This window comes from Excalfactoria chinensis, chromosome 2 (assembly GCF_039878825.1).
Source record: "Excalfactoria chinensis isolate bCotChi1 chromosome 2, bCotChi1.hap2, whole genome shotgun sequence".
NCBI classification, from domain to species: domain Eukaryota; kingdom Metazoa; phylum Chordata; class Aves; order Galliformes; family Phasianidae; genus Excalfactoria; species Excalfactoria chinensis.
This window is the reverse complement of record NC_092826.1, coordinates 80,107,133-80,125,613: the sequence shown is the minus strand read 5'-3', so window position 1 is coordinate 80,125,613 and position 18,481 is coordinate 80,107,133. Positions and strand designations below refer to the sequence as shown.

The window sequence follows — 18,481 nt, the reverse complement described above, 5'->3', positions numbered from 1 at the left end:
GGCACTTATTGCTAATGAACCATAGAATCATAGAACAGTTTAGGTTGGAAGGGACCTTTAAGATAATCTAGTTCCTACCTGCTGCTATAGGTGTCCCTGCCTCCCTCTAGACCAGGTTGCTCAAAGCTTCATCCAGCCTGGCCTTGAATGCCTCCAGGGAGGGGACATCCACAACCTCTGCAGGCAGCCTGTTCAGTGTCTAACCACCCTCATAGTAAAGGGAGAAAGGGAGGCAAAGCATTCCTGGACAGTCTGGGCTCTGTTTATCACAGTCTGCTTTGATAATGTAAAGCACGCTGTGGGAAAATAGCCTGATAAAAGTAGGTTGGCAACTCTTAAAAACAGAACCACTCCCAGGACACTGCAATATGCTATTCCGAGTGAATGTGACAAGAACAGGGTGCTCGGGGGCTAGACCTGACCTTCATCAGCACCACCTTGTTTGCTATAGGTTTGGGGGTGATGGTGATGATGGTGCTCCCAGCCTTTCTGTGATAGAGCTGTGCAAGGATATACCTATGCTACAAATGGGAATAGCTTGTTCTTGGCTATTTCCAGCAGTAGATGTTTTGAACTTGGTTTCTTACTGTGCATAACAGCTTTCACTGCCAACATCTTCATTGATCAAGGTGTAAGTGAAGGTAGGGAGCTGACGTGCTATCCTCTCCTTAGAGAGAGGAATGCAGTTTCTGCAACCTCAAAAAGAAAAAAGAAATATGAAACCCCATTGTTTGTTTTTTTTTTAATCACATTCCTCGGGAATTACAGATATAACTACTATTAATGTTCAAAGTGAGTGTGCACCTTCCTGGTAAGAAACCCTGGCAAGGAGAGGTTCCAACTGTACAGATTGATCCCAGAGGGATGGAGGGCAGTAGAGCTGGAAATGTTTTCTACTTATAAAACAAAGATTAAATCTATTAACAGTAGGGGAATATCTGCATGTTTTCATTTGTAGTTGTTCTCAGAATTGCATGTCGGTTTCAGGAGAGACATGTATATGTTCAGTTAAGTGTTTTAATATTATGCTGTAATAAAATAGCATTTTCTAGAGCCAGTCATGACTTTAAGCCAGATAATGGCTAAAAATATTAAGGGAAGGATCACCACAGCAACAATCACTTTGCTCTCCTTCTGCAGAGGACGTGAAAAAACACTCAAACTTTGCCAACCTGAATAAATTATCCAGATCATCAGAACTGTAAGGATAGCTATACACAATGAGCTTTGCATGTGTGCGTGAGCACGTGCACACATATTAACTGGATTGCAGCACATTAAATACAAAGGGGAGAGCTCCAAAAATGTTCTTGAGATTTAAAAGTTACCTTGGTTGTATCTTAGTTGATCAGAAGTTCCCTTGCCCAGCATAATTCTTACTGCAGTCCAGCTTCTGGACTGGGCTTTCCTGACTGTAGTGGCACAGAGGTGGGATGTGGCACATAGGTGTTCTCTTGATCTTGCTCCAGTATGAAGCTGGAAAATGAAGCTGGTAAATGGCTAGTTTTCTTGCCCAGATTAGAGAGCACAGATGCAGTCTTACTCCACTCTGGCAGCTGTTTCTATGTGCTGTGTGTGATTTGCTTTGCCAAAGTAAATCATCTCATTAGTCAGGGGGTGAAGAACAGGAATGGGCAGGTGGTGAGCAGGAGCAGTGTGGACACTTCTTGATTTTGAGAACCTTATGCAGGAGACAAAACTGAAAGCTTCATCTCAAGAAGCTGCAGGTATGGCCAGTGGAGGGAGGGTAGATTTTTTAGAGGCAGGCCAGAGCAAGGACATGAGTTAGAGTTCTGGTAGTGATGCCAAGATCTTTGACAGTTTCAGAATGCATCAAAGACTCCAAAATAATGCTAGGGCAACCCAAAACCATGGGGATTTCAAGCACAGACACAGGTTTGGGGTGCTAGGGCTATATATTTCCATGTCACTTCTCCTTCTGTTAGAGAGTACATCTGTTTAGTTTTGCTGGTCCTGTACTGAACCCTGGATTGTTGACTACCCAGCATGCTGCCATCATTTTCTGGCTTGAGTTTGTAATTAGAAGGATGCCTCAGCTTTTCTGGGGTCACACGTTTACAAGAAATGGTGTCATTAATCTTAATCTATGTCTTTAGCCTTTTTTACTGTCCAGGCTCATAGATGTTTGCAAACAAAGTGCATACTGCCGCTGAACAAATTTAAGATGGCTGCTAGATTACTTCCTTTTCTTAATTCTCTTCTGTGCAGGCCAGTGCAGACTTGGGCTCAGCCAAAGGAGCTAAGCAATGCCAGCTGTATCCTGGCCACATTTGTAGTATCTAATGAAGGGTGAGTCCAGTTAGTACTGTAATATCAATGCCCATGGTATCAAGTGATCAATGACAAAGTTAGTTATTCTGCTGTGTTCTGTTTTTCTGGTTTTTTTTGTTTTGTTTTGTTTTGTTTTTTTAACTACAAACTTTAGAAGTTGCTTGGAAATTCATTAGGAGAACCCTACAGGCCAATCTACTCTTTAGTGTCATTTACTATCTGCCACCTCACTGTTTCCACTGTTGCTTCAGCCCTGGCAGCCTGATGAGCTACAGAGCCTTGCCACATGGCACACGCTTTGGGGCAAAATTTTGTGCTGGCTCACAGTGACATTAAGCTATTTGTAGTGGGAGAAAGCTAGCAGCAGCAGCTGGAGCTAATGAATCCTATATCACCCTGGAACAGGGATGGGAACCTTAGAGTTCAGGGTGTTTTCATGGAGGCCTGCTGCAATTTTGACGTATGAGTGACTGAAGGAGATGGAAGCGCCTCTGGATGGGCTGAGGAAAATGTATGCGCTAGGAGTATTTGTATTATATTTAATTTGCTGCTTACACATTAGGATTTTTTCCCCCATTTCTTTTTTAGTTTCACTTGTTTTTTTTCTGAGTAAGAAAAGATATGAGCAGTGCAGATGTTTAGATGAATGTCTACTATGATTCTGTTATTGCGTGCTGGATCTTTAAAAATGAAGTGCTCCCCAGGCTGTTGTCTAGGAGGGATTGCTATGCATCAATGCAAGATGGCCCTTACAGTGAATTACACGCTTGTTTCTCTCTTGTGTAGTTGTTATTTCCCCTTTGCTTGTTTGATTTAATTTGGAACATAAGCCATTCTGGTTGTAGGCAATTTTGATTTAGGTGTTCACAAAATGGAACATGATTAGGTCTGTGGAAAAGATCACTGAGGAAATCCTGCAAAAATAGCGCACTACTTGAACCACCACCCCTCTAAAGCAAGGTCTGGGCAGGATGTCTCGCCTATACTCGCTTGACTTACCTGCTTGGGACACATGTTCTGGACTAGATGATAATTCACACTGATTTTCTTTTACCTTCAAACTCCTCTCTTTTGAGCTAACATGCATAAAGAACTGTAGAATCATGTTGTTTAGAGAATACCTTTAATATCAAGTCCTACCATATTATAGTCAACACCCTGGTCCAGAAAGCTGAATGGGCTCCCTGTTCCAAACCTCACATCTGGGTTCCTGATAGTGAAATAACTTCAAAGAAGCCACTGGTGCCTTTCACGCCTTTCATCCAGTTCCACTATGAATGAAAGACTCAAATATTAGGGCTTTGACTAGATCTGTAGTGGATTAGATGCCTCTACTGAGTATATATTTTTTTCCATGGAAGCAACTTGCTTGCATTGTAGTTTGGGAACCAGAGACTCAGCAGCCACTGAGCTGAACTCAGCCTCACAGAATGCATTCCTGGGGGGCTATTTTATTCTTTCTCTTGTACCTTCCTGTAAATTGTGGTGAGAAATCAATAATGAATAGGATCTTAATCTCCATGGATATTTCCCTTTGCATGGTGTCAAAATCTGTTGGCTGTTGATTTTCTCATATTTTACATATGATTAACTTACTTGGTACGAAAAGGAAAAAGAAGGTGGCTGTTTGTGGTTGAAAGACAGTTTGGCAATGATCCTCAACTAGAGCTACTAGGATGCATCCCCAGGCTTGTCCTCAGCTTGCATGCTTTGTTCTGTGCTCCCAGCAGGGTCTTGGGAGAACACAGCTGCTGCAGCTGCTTGTAGACCAAAAGGTGACCTTTTGAGTAGCTGAGGAATGATGCATTATTTAGTGCATTCCTGGCTAAAATGGAAATGAAATGATTTCGTGAGCAGAATGATTTGTTTGTTCTTTCACTTAGATGCACAGTAGCGCGGTGTGCAAATCACTACTTGTGGTTTCTTCTGGGTAAAGCTTTTGATGGGATAGACATAGCACTGGCTGATATCTGAAAGATCTGTGTTAGCCAAACACAATAAACTTTAGTCTAGAGGCAATAAGTTTGCAAAACTCAACTTCAGTTTAAATAATGTATAGGAGTGAAAGCTTCCTGGTGAAGTGTATGTCACTAGACTGTCAATTGATACTAGTAAGTGTCATAACCAGCTGCTATTTCCTGATGAGGTATTTTACTTCTTTCAATTAATCAGGAGTCTCTTGGAAGGTGCCATTGTAGATCATTCACTATGAGAATATGTAATGAATAGAATATTTATCATTTGCATAGACAGAGACTTCAACAACTGTCTCTCAGTGATCTGTGATAGTCAGGTAAATATGCACTCTATATATTTGTTGAGGGATGGAAGGGAGAAAGGCAGATGGGAACATTTTTCAGTGTCTAACTTTGAATTTCCTACGTGATCTTCCAGAAAGAGAATGAAGGAAGCAGGAACCTTTCCTGCTGATGGTGAATGAAGACTGCAGTATTCTCTGCTGCAAGTCCATCTGCTCTTGAACCTCTCTTAAAAAGATCTATCTAACAGTGTTCTTCCTTTGGAGTTTCCAGTGCTACTTATGAAGACTTGAAAGCAGACTATTCACATGCTACAGGTATGAGAGCTGAATCATCAAGGTAACAAACTGAGAATGGACAGTGTTCTCTAAGCACTGAACATATGGAGGGAACTGGGGAAAGATCCAGTGAGCTCAACAAGCACTGAAATACATAGAATAGTGGAGAAATCTGCACAAATGAAGGTGCTCAGAAGACTATGCTGTGTCATTAAAGAGCTCAGTAGTGAAAATACCCCATAGAATAAAAGGTGTCTGCTTTTATAGAATTATTTTTATTAGGACAAAATTAGATGTGGTAAGACGAATAAGCAGAGATTCCTTAAATTACTACCAGAATTTGATGTTGTCTTGGTTGTTAAAATAAGCAGCATGAGATTACAAAAAATGATCTCATTCCTATTCAGGAGATAAACTGCCTTTAAAAATACAGCTCTATTATTTCTAGGATCCAAATTTATAGAACTGACCACAACTTCAGAAGCACAAACACCTGACAAGCTTTCAAGACATTTACTTTGTAGAACCATAGAATCGTAGAATTGTTTGCTGAAACAGACTCTTAAAGGCCATCTAGTCCAATTCCTCTGCAGTGAACAAGGACACCTACAGTTACATCAGGTTGCTCAGAGCCCTGTCCAGCCTGACCATGAATGTCTCCAAGAACAGGGCATCCACCATCTCTCTGAGCTGCCTGTTCCAGGGCCTCACCACCCTTACTGTAAAAAACTTCCTTATATTCAATCTAAATCTTCCCTCTTGTAGTTTGAAACCATTTCCCCTTGTCCTGTCACAACAAATCATGCTAAACAGTCTGTCTCCTTTCTTTTAGCACCCCTTTAGATACTGAAAAGCTGCTATAGGTGTCTCTGAAGCCTTCTCTTGTCTAGTCTGAACAGCCTCAGATCTCTCAGCCTATCCTTACAAGGGAGTTATTCTATCCTTTGTGCCATTTCTAGGCCCTCCTTTGGAGAGGCTGGATGTCTTTTCTGTCTGTTTCTCCTGTACTGAGGACTCCACATCCAGACATGGTACTCCAGGAGAGATCTCACCAGGTCAAGATCACCTCCTTTGACCTGCTGACTGCACTTCTTTTAATGCAATCCAGGATATGGCTGGCTTTCTGGGCTGCAAGACCAGATTCCTGGCTCATGTCAAGAATATTTGGCATATTCTTACTGAATTCAGGCCCTTATTTCCAACCACAATGTCTGCTTGTCCTCTTGCACCACCTTTCAAACCAGTCTTCTCTGAAGGATTCTGTCTGGGAGAAGATCTGAGCACAAGCTGGTAAGCATTTGCAGCAGAGTGTTCTAAGATCTGTGGGATTTAGCCAAACAGCGAAGTGCAGGCTTCTACTATGAGTCATCTGGTGTAAAACTAGTGCTAAGTATTGTACATAATTAAGACAACATTATTACAGTGAGATTGCACTTCTTTTTTTGGCATGACTAGAGTCTTGAAAAAATGCAATGTTTTCAGCCTTCAGAGCTGTGAAGAAGACGAAAAGTTCTTAGGAACGTTCATTCTAAAAGACAGCAAAGCAACAGTGATCTTAGCTCATAATTTGCATTATTTCTGAAGTTATCCACATATATTTCAGTCTTCTTCATGAAAGACCATGTTTTTCTGAGGAAAAAAAAAAGAACCAACCACAAACCCAGAAGTGGTATTCATCAGATAAGTCTTGCAACAATGACATCTGTAGATATTCAAAGTATTTGCTATTTCTTATGCTCACAAGTCACATATTTTATTTTGGGCTGTGTTTTTTGAAGAGGTATTGTTGGTATTTCAAGTAACAGACACAAATAATCATATTTGCCATCAAATGCAACAGAAAATCTTGGCAACGGTGTCAGAGAGCCACAGATTCTATGTTTGAATGCTGACTGTCAGCAGGTACAGAAGTTTTAGTAAGCTATTGGCTCTATGAACAAGAAAAGTTATACAAGCAGCTCAAAACAATTTGCCTACTTGGCCCAGCTTTTCCTTTCAGAGGTCCAAAAATTAACTTTGTTTTTTACGAATGTGTGTTCTTTATTAAAATTTATTGTTCAATGATGCTAATGAATTCAGCATATTGGTAGCTCAGAAGATATTTATCCTGGTTTCTCACGACTCATCATCCTTAACTAGTAAGTACTCTTTTGTGGTTTCACGTAATATTTTCTGTTCATTGATTACGAACAGGAAGTGGGAAATCAGACTGCAAGATGGTGACATTGAGCTTATTAAGAAAAAGGACTTTGAATGAATCCATTTCCATCTCTATATGGTGGTGAATGCCTTTGAAGCATGTTTGTACTCTTAATTGAAAATTTTCATTTGGCTCCTGCTTCATCCTAACATCTCCCCCATTTTTCTCATCATTTTCTAACAAGATGATTGTGCATCATTTTCACACACATCTCAAAGGGATTATCCAAATGAGTCCCAGAGACTACAGAGTTTCATGACGCATGGAGAGCAGAAATCATGGGTCAAGACATCTGAGCCACAGGCAGCGAGCTCCTCCTCTTTGTATGACTTGAACTGAAACTGTGATAGGTCTGAAGATTAAGAATTCCAGAAGCCTTTCTGAGAAAATGATTGCTTAATATAAAACTGATACATCAATTCCAATTTTGTTGGCATCGCTGTTTTCTGGATGAGTTTCCAATCTATTAGTAAAGGAGTAAACACTCCTGCCATGACAAACCATTGATGTTCTGAAAGGAAATCAAAGCAATGTAAGGCTGTTGAAGAAAGTGACTTGAAAGAAAAAGAATGAAAGATTAGAATGCTGCTTCAGTAGCTTTAAAGTTTGGTGAAGATTATATATGGGAGAGACGTGGGCCAGAGAAAACTCTGTAGCTGTAGGAGGAAAATCAAGGAGAGCACAATTTGTTTTCAAGGCTTCATTCTTACATGCGTTCTTGCAGGCTCACAGCCTAAAACTTTGTAGAGGTTGATATGGTTGGGGCACACAACCAGCAGTGGAATCAGGAGGGGAGGGTCGAAGCAAAAATGAAGAGTGTACCTATTGGCTATGGTTGTTATCTTGGACTTTGCACTACTTTGGCAGAAATTAGACAGCTTCTGGATAGGTGAGACTGAGCAGACCTACTCTTTATAACAATGTTATTACACCAGCTGAGCTGAGAGGGACCTTGCTGTGGGTGCTGGAGCTTCCTTCGTGGTATAGTGCCTCTAAGCTGTTCTTTTATCTTTACTCCAGCCACAAGCTTGCTGTGAGCACAAAGAAAAAAAGTTATTTGTATTCCATTGAGTATGTTGACAGTATTTTTGTGGATGCAGCACAATACTTTAGAGACAGGTATGTGGTGAGTTTGGAAGGCATTAGTTTCTTCTTATGTTCTCCTTTTTCAAACCACACTGCAAAAGGTTACTGTGGGAATAGCAAAGGAAAAAAACTTGCAGACTTTACAAAAATCAAAGCCTACAGCTTGTGTTGGATGGGTATATTTGGCACACATCTGTGATTATGAAATGACTTTTAAATTGCTTTTGAAATTCATCTGAATAATGATTCATACTTTCAATATCTCTTCTCCCTCCAGAACATCTGCCATTAACAAACCAACCAGTTGTGATGTTTTACAATCCACATTTGAACTTCTCAAAATATTGTACACTTCCTTATTTAAGCAATTATTTGGCTCATTTGCACAAAGATACGGTCAGTTTTGGGACTGAAAGATGGATCAACAACCCAATTTGGCAAGCGTATTTGAAACGAGTCAAGAAACAGTTCCACTGGAGAATTGCTAAAGTGGTGGAAATGCAACAGCAACAGGCAGCTTAAGAGTTTCTGTACGCACAGTTAGTGTATAATGTTGATTTGGTTGAGCTGAGCATGTCACAGGATTTAGGCATATGCCTAAAAATGGAATTACACGCTTGAACTTAAGATGTGCTTAAGTATTTTGTTGTTTATGGATCTACATGCTACATTTGTGTTTGCACTAACAGGAGAAGCTTTTCTACAAGACATTTGGGCATTTTAAAATGTATTTTTGTTCTGAACTGGAACAGGAAGTTTTACCCTGAAATGAGATTGAAGAAGTCTTTAATTCTAAACATCTTGTAATTGAGCATACTTGAAACATTGTGTTTCAGTAACACTGAAATGCTCTATGAGATTAACAGTGAAATATTGCATGATCACATATGGTACAAAATTAATGAGAACCAACTGTCAACTAAGCATGCTGGGGCTGCATGGGTTGTAAGTAATTCACCCCCTGGATGCAGGAAGAGCTCTGATCTGAGCTAGCTTCCCAGCTGAGGTGCAGTTCTGTTTTAACAAAATTGTTCAGCCTAGCACTAAATCAAAGATAGCCATCTAAGCACAAAGACTTGTTCAGCCTCACCAGCTCTATGTAGGGTCATCTCAAGTGTTCTGTGCCTTGGTTTCAGGCACTTGTGCACCAGGGACACAGAGCACAGGTTTTATGTGTTTGTATTGTAGCTGGTTTTGTTCTTCTCTTATTTTATTGATTCTGACCTGATTACATCCAAGGTGACTTCACACTGTTCAGAAGACATGATAGTTTGGGCACAGCACAAACAAATGACCTCCATTTACATCTGGTGCTGCACGTAAAAGTTAGCTCCTCTGGAGCTGAGTGTAAGGGACAGACTGAGTTGCAATTACTAAACTCAACCTTACTTTTGCAGGGACTTTGAAGTTCTCTTCCTTGTGCTCCATTGTCCTGCTATAGACATCCTACCATCCAATACCTGAGGGATTTCAGACTGTAAACTTACGAGTTAAAATAACTAAATCAAATCTAATTATGTTTTGGTAATTTCTCACAAACTTTTTTTTCAATGATGGTTTTCTTGCAAAAAGTTGCAGTGTTGTGAAGTCAGCATTTGGTGTAGGGAGATTAACATGCTGGAAAAAATTGAAACAGCTCTGGGAGAATGTAGAAAGGATCATAGAATCACTGAATAGTTTAGTTTTAAAGATCATTTAGTTCACCACCTTTGCCCTGTCATGGACAGGGACACCTTTCACTGAATCAGCCCAAAGCCTCTGGCTACCCTGACCTTAAACACTTCAGGGGAAGGGACATCCACAGCTTCCTTGGGCAACGTGTTACAGTATCTCATGACCTTCATAGTAAAAAGTCGTCTTTCTTATCTCTAATTGAAATCTACCCTCTTCCAGTTTAAAACTATTAATTATCCATTAATGCTCTCAGGCTGTACTTGTACTGGGGATTGCCCTAACCCAATTGCAGCATCTTACACTTGGACTTGTTGAACTTTGTGAGATTGATGTGGATCCGCCTTTCAAGCCTGTCCAGGTCCCTCTGAGTGTCATCCTTTCCTTCTGTATCAGCTGCACCACTCAGCTTGGTGTCCCCTGCAAACTTAGAATTTATCCAATCCCAAGATGTTAATAAATATATTGAACAGTACCAATCCCAATACAGATCCCTGAGGGATGCTATCCATCTCTGATCTCCACCTGTACATTGCATCATCGACTGCAACTCTCTGGATGTCACCATCCAGCAAGTTCCTTATCCGCTGAATAGTCAATCCATCAAATTAATTTCTTTCCAATTTAGAGAAAAGAAATTTGTATGGGACCATGTCAAAGGCCTTACAGCAGTCCACATAGGTGACATTGCTTGCTCTTCCCATGTCTACTGATGTAGCCATGGTAGGAAGCAACCAAATTGCCAGGCACGGTTTGCCCTTGGAAAGATATGTTGATTGTCTTGAATCACCTCCCTGTCTTCCATATACCTCAACATTTCTTCCAGGAATAACTGTTACATGATTTTCCTGAGTGAGAGGTGAGGCTGACTGCTCTGTAGTTCCTGGGGTCTTCCTTTCTAGCTTTTCTTAAAACTGAAGTGATATGTCCTGTTTTCCAGTCACAGAGGACTTCATTTAATTGCCATGATGTCATATATCACAGAGAATGGCTCTTGGCTACTACATCATCCAGTTCCCTCTGGACCCTGGGATGCACATGAATGGGCTGCAGAGACTTACATATGTTCAGGTTTATCAGGTGATCTCAAATCCAGTCTTTAAGTATAGTGGGAGGAACTTGCTATCCCAGTATCTGCCTTGGTGTTCAGAAGCTTGAGAGAAAAAGAAGAGAGAAGTTCTGGTCCAACTTTTCAAGTTCTTATCTCTTTTCTCAGCCTAGTAGCCTCATAGATCAAGTAGAATTGGCCCTTAGGTTAGGAGCTTCGCTTTAGGTAAATGGCATTGATAAGACCGTGTGGTACAGAGGGATTTGCTTTAGAAGAGTCTTTCTCTTTGCCCTATACATATGATCTGCATGGTGAATTTTTTTCAGAGAAATGCTTTTGGTGAAATAGCTTTCCCTCAAAAAAGTTTATGGCTTTGCTTTGATAACCTGTCCTTTCATTTGGGTGTGAAATATTAATTTAAGGGCTGCAACCTTTGTGCCTCTGTCAGCTTCAGAGTCAGCTGGCCAAAGCAAGGAAGTAGTCCACCCCCATTTTTAAGAGATGTTTCTTCATTATTTAGGGCCTCAGCTCTAGCAAAACATAAACCAGTAAACAAAGCTGGAGCCCATAAACAGAATCTCTTAGGAGAGACCTCTTTGGCCTAGCTTGGCTATCTTTCTGTGAGATAATTAAAGCAATTCTGGTACAAAAACAATGAAATGCTTTAGATTCAGATGTCAATAGGAAAAGGAGTGGGAACCTGGACTGTATGCTCATAACAGCCATCATGGTTCTTTTTTTTGTTGCAGTTACTACATGTACAGTTATGTTTATGTCTGAGGAAGAGAGATGCCTTCACTGACAGTACAAAAGAATAAATGTCTTTTCCCAACCTTTAACTCATGAGCTGGCATGTGCTTTAGTGTAATCTGATACCTATTGTTGGAAATGTATTTTACATAATTGGCAGTGGCAGCCACATAATCTGAGAGAGAAAATAAAGTATATTGAACTGCATACTATGTATCACTGTTAATGATTTTGAGTGGCATCTATAAAGGATAATGTAGCACTTGAAAGTTATGCTTCGAAACCTAGATAAAATTCTTCTATTTTTTTCCATTTCTAAGCTGCATTTCTTCTCACCTCATTGTAGACGTTGGCAGTATAGATGCATACAGTGGGATCCGTCACCTCAGGCTCCCTTTGCAGTCAATACAAGGAACATGCACTTTTAGGCCATGATTCATCTGACCTATTTACATGTGTGCTGTAGGAGGAGATGAATCACTGCCTAGACTAGATCTCTGTGGAGGATAAAGAAAGCATAAGATGGCCAGCTCAGATGTAGATGCTTATATGGATCTACAGATTGAATTTAAACTTGTGGTTTGGAACAGTATTTTTCAGAGAAGAGTTAAATTTCTTAAGCCACATTTTCTTAGCAGAATGTGTGTATGAATATATGTATATATAAAACAACCATATATATAGCCACATAAATACGGTTGTTGTTTTTTTTTCTTGCAACAGAAACATTTGCAACAATATCTTTTGAAAACTGGCCCTATATTCCTTGCTCCAAATGTTCCACCATCTGAAGATCTGCCATTTTGTCTCTCTCTGCCTCTGCCCCTCTTTCACACATACTGTCTTGTACACATGCTGTATTTCAGAACTGGGCCTTCCGAATGTTCAGCATTAGTTCAAAATATACTCTTGTGTGAGTGGTAGCCAGAGCTGCTAAACACATAGAGATAAATGAGCTGGTTTTGGTTTTTAAAAAGTCAAAAGCAAAATATGCAAACAAAACCACCAAATGAACAGTTCTGATATTTGCTTCTGCTTAAAAATAACATTTTTGTTCATATTTTCTGCTAGAATCTGCTCTACTCTGCCTTCAGCCTTGGCAAGGCAGGGCATTACGGGAAGAGAGACAACAGTTTCTGGAAGGCAAAAGATGATGTAGAAGGAGGAGGAAAGATAAACTTGGTCATCTAAGAGTGCAAATTCCCAAGTGAAACTCTAAGACAAGAGAGAGGTAAAGGTGTATTATATGTAGAATATTAGAGTTCAAAGTGTCTGGTTTATGGAAGTAAGTATTCCTGCCTTCCAGAGATGGTTATGCATGTACATGTAGTACAAAGTCCCAATGTGTCTGAATTCATATCTAGACAGCAAATGGGTCCAAAGGTAATATTTGGGGTGAAAAAAGAAGAAGAAGAAAAGTAAGAAAGGAATTCACTGTTTTGCAAAGCTCATCTGCTGCCAAGGAGTTCTCAGTGTAGCTAAATAGTGGTAGGCAAAATACCCCCGCCATCCAGCCGCTGGCACACAGCACAGAAAACCAGTTACATGAGCACCTGGCTGATGAGTTTGCTTATGACAGATCTTCACACACTCCACACTCTCCTCTCTGTCTGTAAAACTTTAATGACTCCTATGTTTTGTGAGGTTTTCCCCCTAAACTTGTGTCTGGCTTGGAAAGATGGAGTGATGCCAGCTTTTATGATAACAAGAAAGTGAATTTGGGATAACCCTTTGCAGTGCAAACTTTCCAAACATCTGAGAGCTTTTCTGTGGTGATCATGAGGAAGGGCTGTCCAACATCCAAAGTCAGTTGCAGTCAACGGGAAGAGCATATACAACTGCAAAGGTCTTTGGCAAAAAGCCACAAGCATTTGAAGGCTGTCTCTGAGTAACAAGTATGGACTCAGCTCTTTAGCAGTGCAGGAATTGCTTCATGAAGAAAGATTGCTCTTTCACTGGTCATTCCAGAACATCATTCATTAAATATAAGGCCCTACGAGAAAAACAGGCCTTCATGTTCTGCATGCCCCTTCCTGCATCAGCTCTGACGTCAGTACTTTCAAACCATAGATGCTAAATTAAGGCCAGTGCAGTCTAATGGGTGAGAAAGGACAAATGCTAAAAATTCAAGGTAACGAGAAAATACCTGGCATCTGGAGCTGTCATAAGCATGAATTTACATCACTCCCCACAAAATAAATAAATTACAGCCTATGAAACATTACTCTCCCTGGATGCAAAGCTGCTGCCAAAAATTTTTGTCTCTGTGCTTTCCTAGTGATCATCAGCTTCTGCCAAACACTCCAGGGGGACCTGAAGGGGCACAGGGAGACATCTACAACTGCTGGCTGCTGAAGCAGAAGGGCTGGGCTGGGATCACTTGGCTGCATCCACTCACTGCCGTTCTCACTCTGACTGAAAGTTTTCCTCCTGGCTCTGACAGCACCACAGCCACTTGGGGAAGCACATGACTGCCTCGGGAGATGGAGTTTCTTATTTGTGTTGCAGGCCTCCAGCAGGCATGGCACCGAGGCAATATTTACTTCAGTTTCTATAACGTCATCACAGCAGCTGCAGTTTTGGGAACTGAAGTACTGGCTGGAAGTAGGAGAGGCACAAACACACCATGCAGAAATCAGAGTGGAAAAAAGGAGAATTGGCAGCCAGCCTCCTCCCCCAGAAAGCTCGTTGTGTTCCTGGGTGTCAGGGGCATTGCTTGCCCAACAGATGGTTACCACGAGGACCATCTGCAGAGAAGTTAGCCCATGGAAACTGTAGTTCAAGATAACAGAAAGACCAGATCTCCCTTGGCGGGGTGCCGGCACACTTGGGGGAGCACAGCAGAAGAAGCAGAGTGCCCTGGACAGGTGGCTTTCTGTGCTATGTGCCTAGCAGCCCACTGCAGGAGATGAAGGAGTGTTTTGTGCTCTTTGACTCTGAGACAGCATAGTGCTCATGTGCAGATAGTGAAACTGGCTCCAGAACCTATGCGGTCTGGTGCTGAGTCTCAGCAAGCAATCCTGGCAGTCTTGTTAGACTGAATACAATGCCATTCTAGGGCAGCCATGCTAACTCTTGGTCACCAGTGGACATCTCTGTCTCATGTCTTACAGTGCCCTGGCTTGTGTGCAGCTGTCTCACTGCGGTCTCTACCAGGAAATCTTCAGGGAGGTAGAGGATTCTTCCTCCTTTCAGATTATTTATCTGCTATTTCCCATACAGGAGTGTCATCCAAGTTTCTCCTCTTCTGCCTCCTGGTAAATAAATATCTATGGCTACTCTCATATATGTAAGTGGGGCTGTCCACTACCTGGTTTTTGCACCTGCATCCATATTCCTAGTAGATTTGTATCTTTGGTGCCAAACAGCAGCAACTAGCAGGTCAGTGGGCCTGAATTCTTCCCTCTATACCTCTTTTTGTCTGCTTAACTCCAGCTGTCAGTGGAGCTACATCTGACAGAGGAGGTGTCAGGCAGTCCCCAGTTATGTTAGAGCTTTGTGAAACTGAACAAAGTTGGTCTACAGCTAAAATGCTTCAATTTCTCCTGAATTACACAGTTTCCCATGGAAAAGATCTTGTTTGTTGAGCCAGCAATGAGCTTTCCATACTCACATGCCTTGTAGTCCGAAGAAGGACTGCTGTGAGGCATCATGCGGATAAACTGTTGCTGTTTTCTACCTTGGAGTACTCTGAAAGCCAGCGCCTGAAGTTGCAGAGCGGGCATTCTGAGATAGAGACACCATTAAGACTGACAACTCAGTCTGTGTCGCTCAGAGAATCCATTCCATTCTTCCATTTCATATGCTCTTGTGCCATGAGAAGCTGTGCTCTGTATCACTGAGGACTGAAACTTCAATGCCCAAGCTGTTTCCTTAGACCAAGAACACTGAAATACTCCTGATGAGTGGTTCCTCATGAGAGATGGGGGAAGGTAGGCAGGGAAAGGGAGGGGGAAGCAAAGACATGCCAGCAGTGGTGGCAGATCCTCAGAGATGGTGTGGGGAGGGCTTGGCAACCCTTTCAGCACTGTCCTATTGCAACAGGAGGGAGGAGGATATACAGAAGTTACTTAAAAGCCCTCTACTTTTTCCAGGCTTCTATTAAGCATCAGAAAATCTTCAAGGAAGAAGACAAAATTTAAAAAAAAATAAAAAAAAGTAAGACTATCTGAAAAAAAAAGGTACCCTTTTTAACTAGAAAGCTTCCTTTAAGAGCTTACTGCTATTAAATAATTGCTGTATTTTGAAATGATGTTTTCAGGAGCTTTGGGAAGAAGCTGTGTTCTCAGCCATGAATATTTTCTTAGTTGGATGGTGTGGCTTTTTTGTTACTACGTGCTTACACTGAAATAGATGTGAAAGCAGTTTTGACTAGCTCAAAGAGAAGTCTCTGATCAGCCTACATCTGAGATTTCCCTTAAGGTTGATAGTGGGAGAGAAATAAGTGGATAAGTGCCTTTCTTTCTTTTTCTCTCTCTCTTTCTCTCTTTCTCTCTTTCTCTCTCTCTTTCTCTCTCTCTTTCTTTCTTTCTTTCTTTCTTTCTTTCTTTCTTTCTTTCTTTCTTTCTTTCTTTCTTTCTTTCTTTCTTTCTTTCTTTCTTTCTTTCTTTCTTTCTTTCTTTCTTTCTTTCTTTCTTTCTCTCCTTCTTTCTTTCTCTTTCTTTCTTTCTTTCTTTCTTTCTTTCTTTCTTTCTTTCTTTCTTTCTTTCTTTCTTTCTTTCTTTCTTTCTTTCTTTCTTTCTTTCTCTCCTTCTTTCTTTCTCTCCTTTCTTTCTCTCCTTCTTTCTCTCCTTCTTTCTCTCTTTCTCTCTCTCTCTTTCTTTCTTTCTTTCTTTCTTTCTTTCTTTCTTTCTTTCTTTCTTTCTTTCTTTCTTTCTTTCTTTCTTTCTTTCTTTCTTTCTTTCTTTCTTTCTTTCTTTCTTTCTTTCTTTCTTTCTTTCTTTCTTTCTTTCTTTCTTTCTTTCTTTCTTTCTTTCTTTCTTTCTTTCTTTCTTTCTTTCTTTCTTTCTTTCTTTCTTTCTTTCTTTCTCTCCTTCTTTCTTTCTCTCCTTTCTTTCTCTCCTTCTTTCTCTCCTTCTTTCTCTCTTTCTCTCTCTTTCTTTCTTTCTTTCTTTCTTTCTTTCTTTCTTTCTTTCTTTCTTTCTTTCTTTCTTTCTTTCTTTCTTTCTTTCTTTCTTTCTGTCTTTCTGTCTTTCTGTCTTTCTGTCTTTCTTTCTCTCTCCTTCTCAAAAGTGGGTTCTCTATGTACAGGAAATAGTCCTTTACAAATCGGGTGTTTGTGTGCATAGAGACAAAAAATATAGTATTTCAGTAATCATCCACAGAATGTTGCGGGCTGTAGTATTTGAGATGATTACAGTATAACTTAGACTGTCATTTTTATTAGAGGGGGTTGGTGTGCAATATACTTCCTAGGAATATAATTTTTTATTTAGGGTGCAATAATATTGTTTTAGAGGGTGGGAAAGATGGTAATTTTCCACCTTTTTACCAGAAATTCCCAAATGTTTCTAATGCCCTGCTTCTCCTAGACAAATACTTATGTGTTAAGCTTTCCTTTCCTCCTTCCACCCCCATTCTTCTCTTATTCATGTGTTTTGACAAACACAAAATGCCTTACAATCCTTAGAGAGCTGTACTCCATCATTAGACTGATGTTTTCTGCCTCTCAGTTTTTATTTATGTGAATCTAAAAATGTGTAGCTCACTGGCACCCCACACTGTTTCTGGTTTCTCCCATCTTATACGTGCCACACTGGCTCGTTTGTGCTTTTTCCTTGCACTTTTTCTTTCTTACATGGTATTACAACATCTTTAATGCAGGATGTCTGAACCAACAAGCACCGACAGAGAGAAGAAACAACCTCCCTTGAATGGGAGAAGAGCCCTCCCATCAAACAACTCCAATGCTGAAGAAAATGATGTCCCTGAAATGGATGCTTTTGGTGTGATACCTCGAGGATTTAATCCAAAAGGTACAGTGTAAAATTTAAGACATACATCGTTTTTTTGCTTCTAACCTTAGAGTGTGGTTAAAAGTCGAGAGTCTTTTTTTCCAGTTTGATTACAATCAGAGTAACTATAGGAGAACTTCCTTGAGTCTTTAAATTTGTGGGTGACTGTTCTAGGGCTGGGCTGGTTGAAAGCTCCACTTTGGAGAGGTGGCAGAGCCTCTGAACATCTGGGGTGGGAGAACACATATATAAATATAGTTTCCTAACCAAAGTCATCAAAACCTTTTATTGTCCTCGATAAAAGTGGTCCTGTCTCTCGTTGCTTTTTCCTTACTCTGGACCAGCTCTTTTCTTTCAAGCAGCTGGTGGTGAATCAGGTCAAGACACTGATCTCAGTTAAAACAGGCTTTTGGACACGAGAAGTAGAACAGAACATTTAATTTAGTAGTTTTTAGTTCCAGTTCAGCCTGGCTCACCTGTTGGCTTCAGACATGGGGTGGAGAGAGCGGGAGAAGCCTCCCCTTTTAATGGCTCTTCTGGTTTATACAACCTTAAACTGACTGTGAAGCTGCTGCAAAATACTTCTACTACTTGGTCTACTCACTCATAAAAATGACTGAAAAATTCAATAATTCACCTATGGAAAGTGTTTTAATATTTTGGCTGGGGAGACAAAATATAATTCTGGGGCTGGGCATATCAGAATGACTATTTTTGGAATTAATCTGAAAAACACAGGAAAGATTTAGAGGAAAATGGGATTGAGTCCTGAATGAGACACCAAGACAATGATGGTTTGGTTGTTTTTGTGTTGTGGGTTTTTTTTTGCCTAAGATTAACAACAGAATCTGCTGCATGTAGCAACTCACAAGAGTGAAATGTGATAATACGTAGTACTCCTATGTAACTTTTCATCTGGGGTTGAAAGAGTGCTTAATAAACAT

The 18,481-nt window shown here is 40.6% G+C and overlaps 1 protein-coding gene across 1 annotated transcript in view; it reads left to right on the top strand.

The window, feature by feature from the left end:
- The first annotated feature begins 17,407 nt into the window (after nt 1–17,407).
- Nucleotides 17,408–18,481, top strand: part of F13A1 (coagulation factor XIII A chain) — a 56,709-nt gene continuing 55,635 nt past the window's right edge. The window contains exon 1 of the mRNA XM_072329366.1: nt 17,408–17,558. Within this exon, the coding sequence (XP_072185467.1) occupies nt 17,408–17,558 (151 nt within the window). The remainder of the gene's footprint in view (nt 17,559–18,481) is intronic.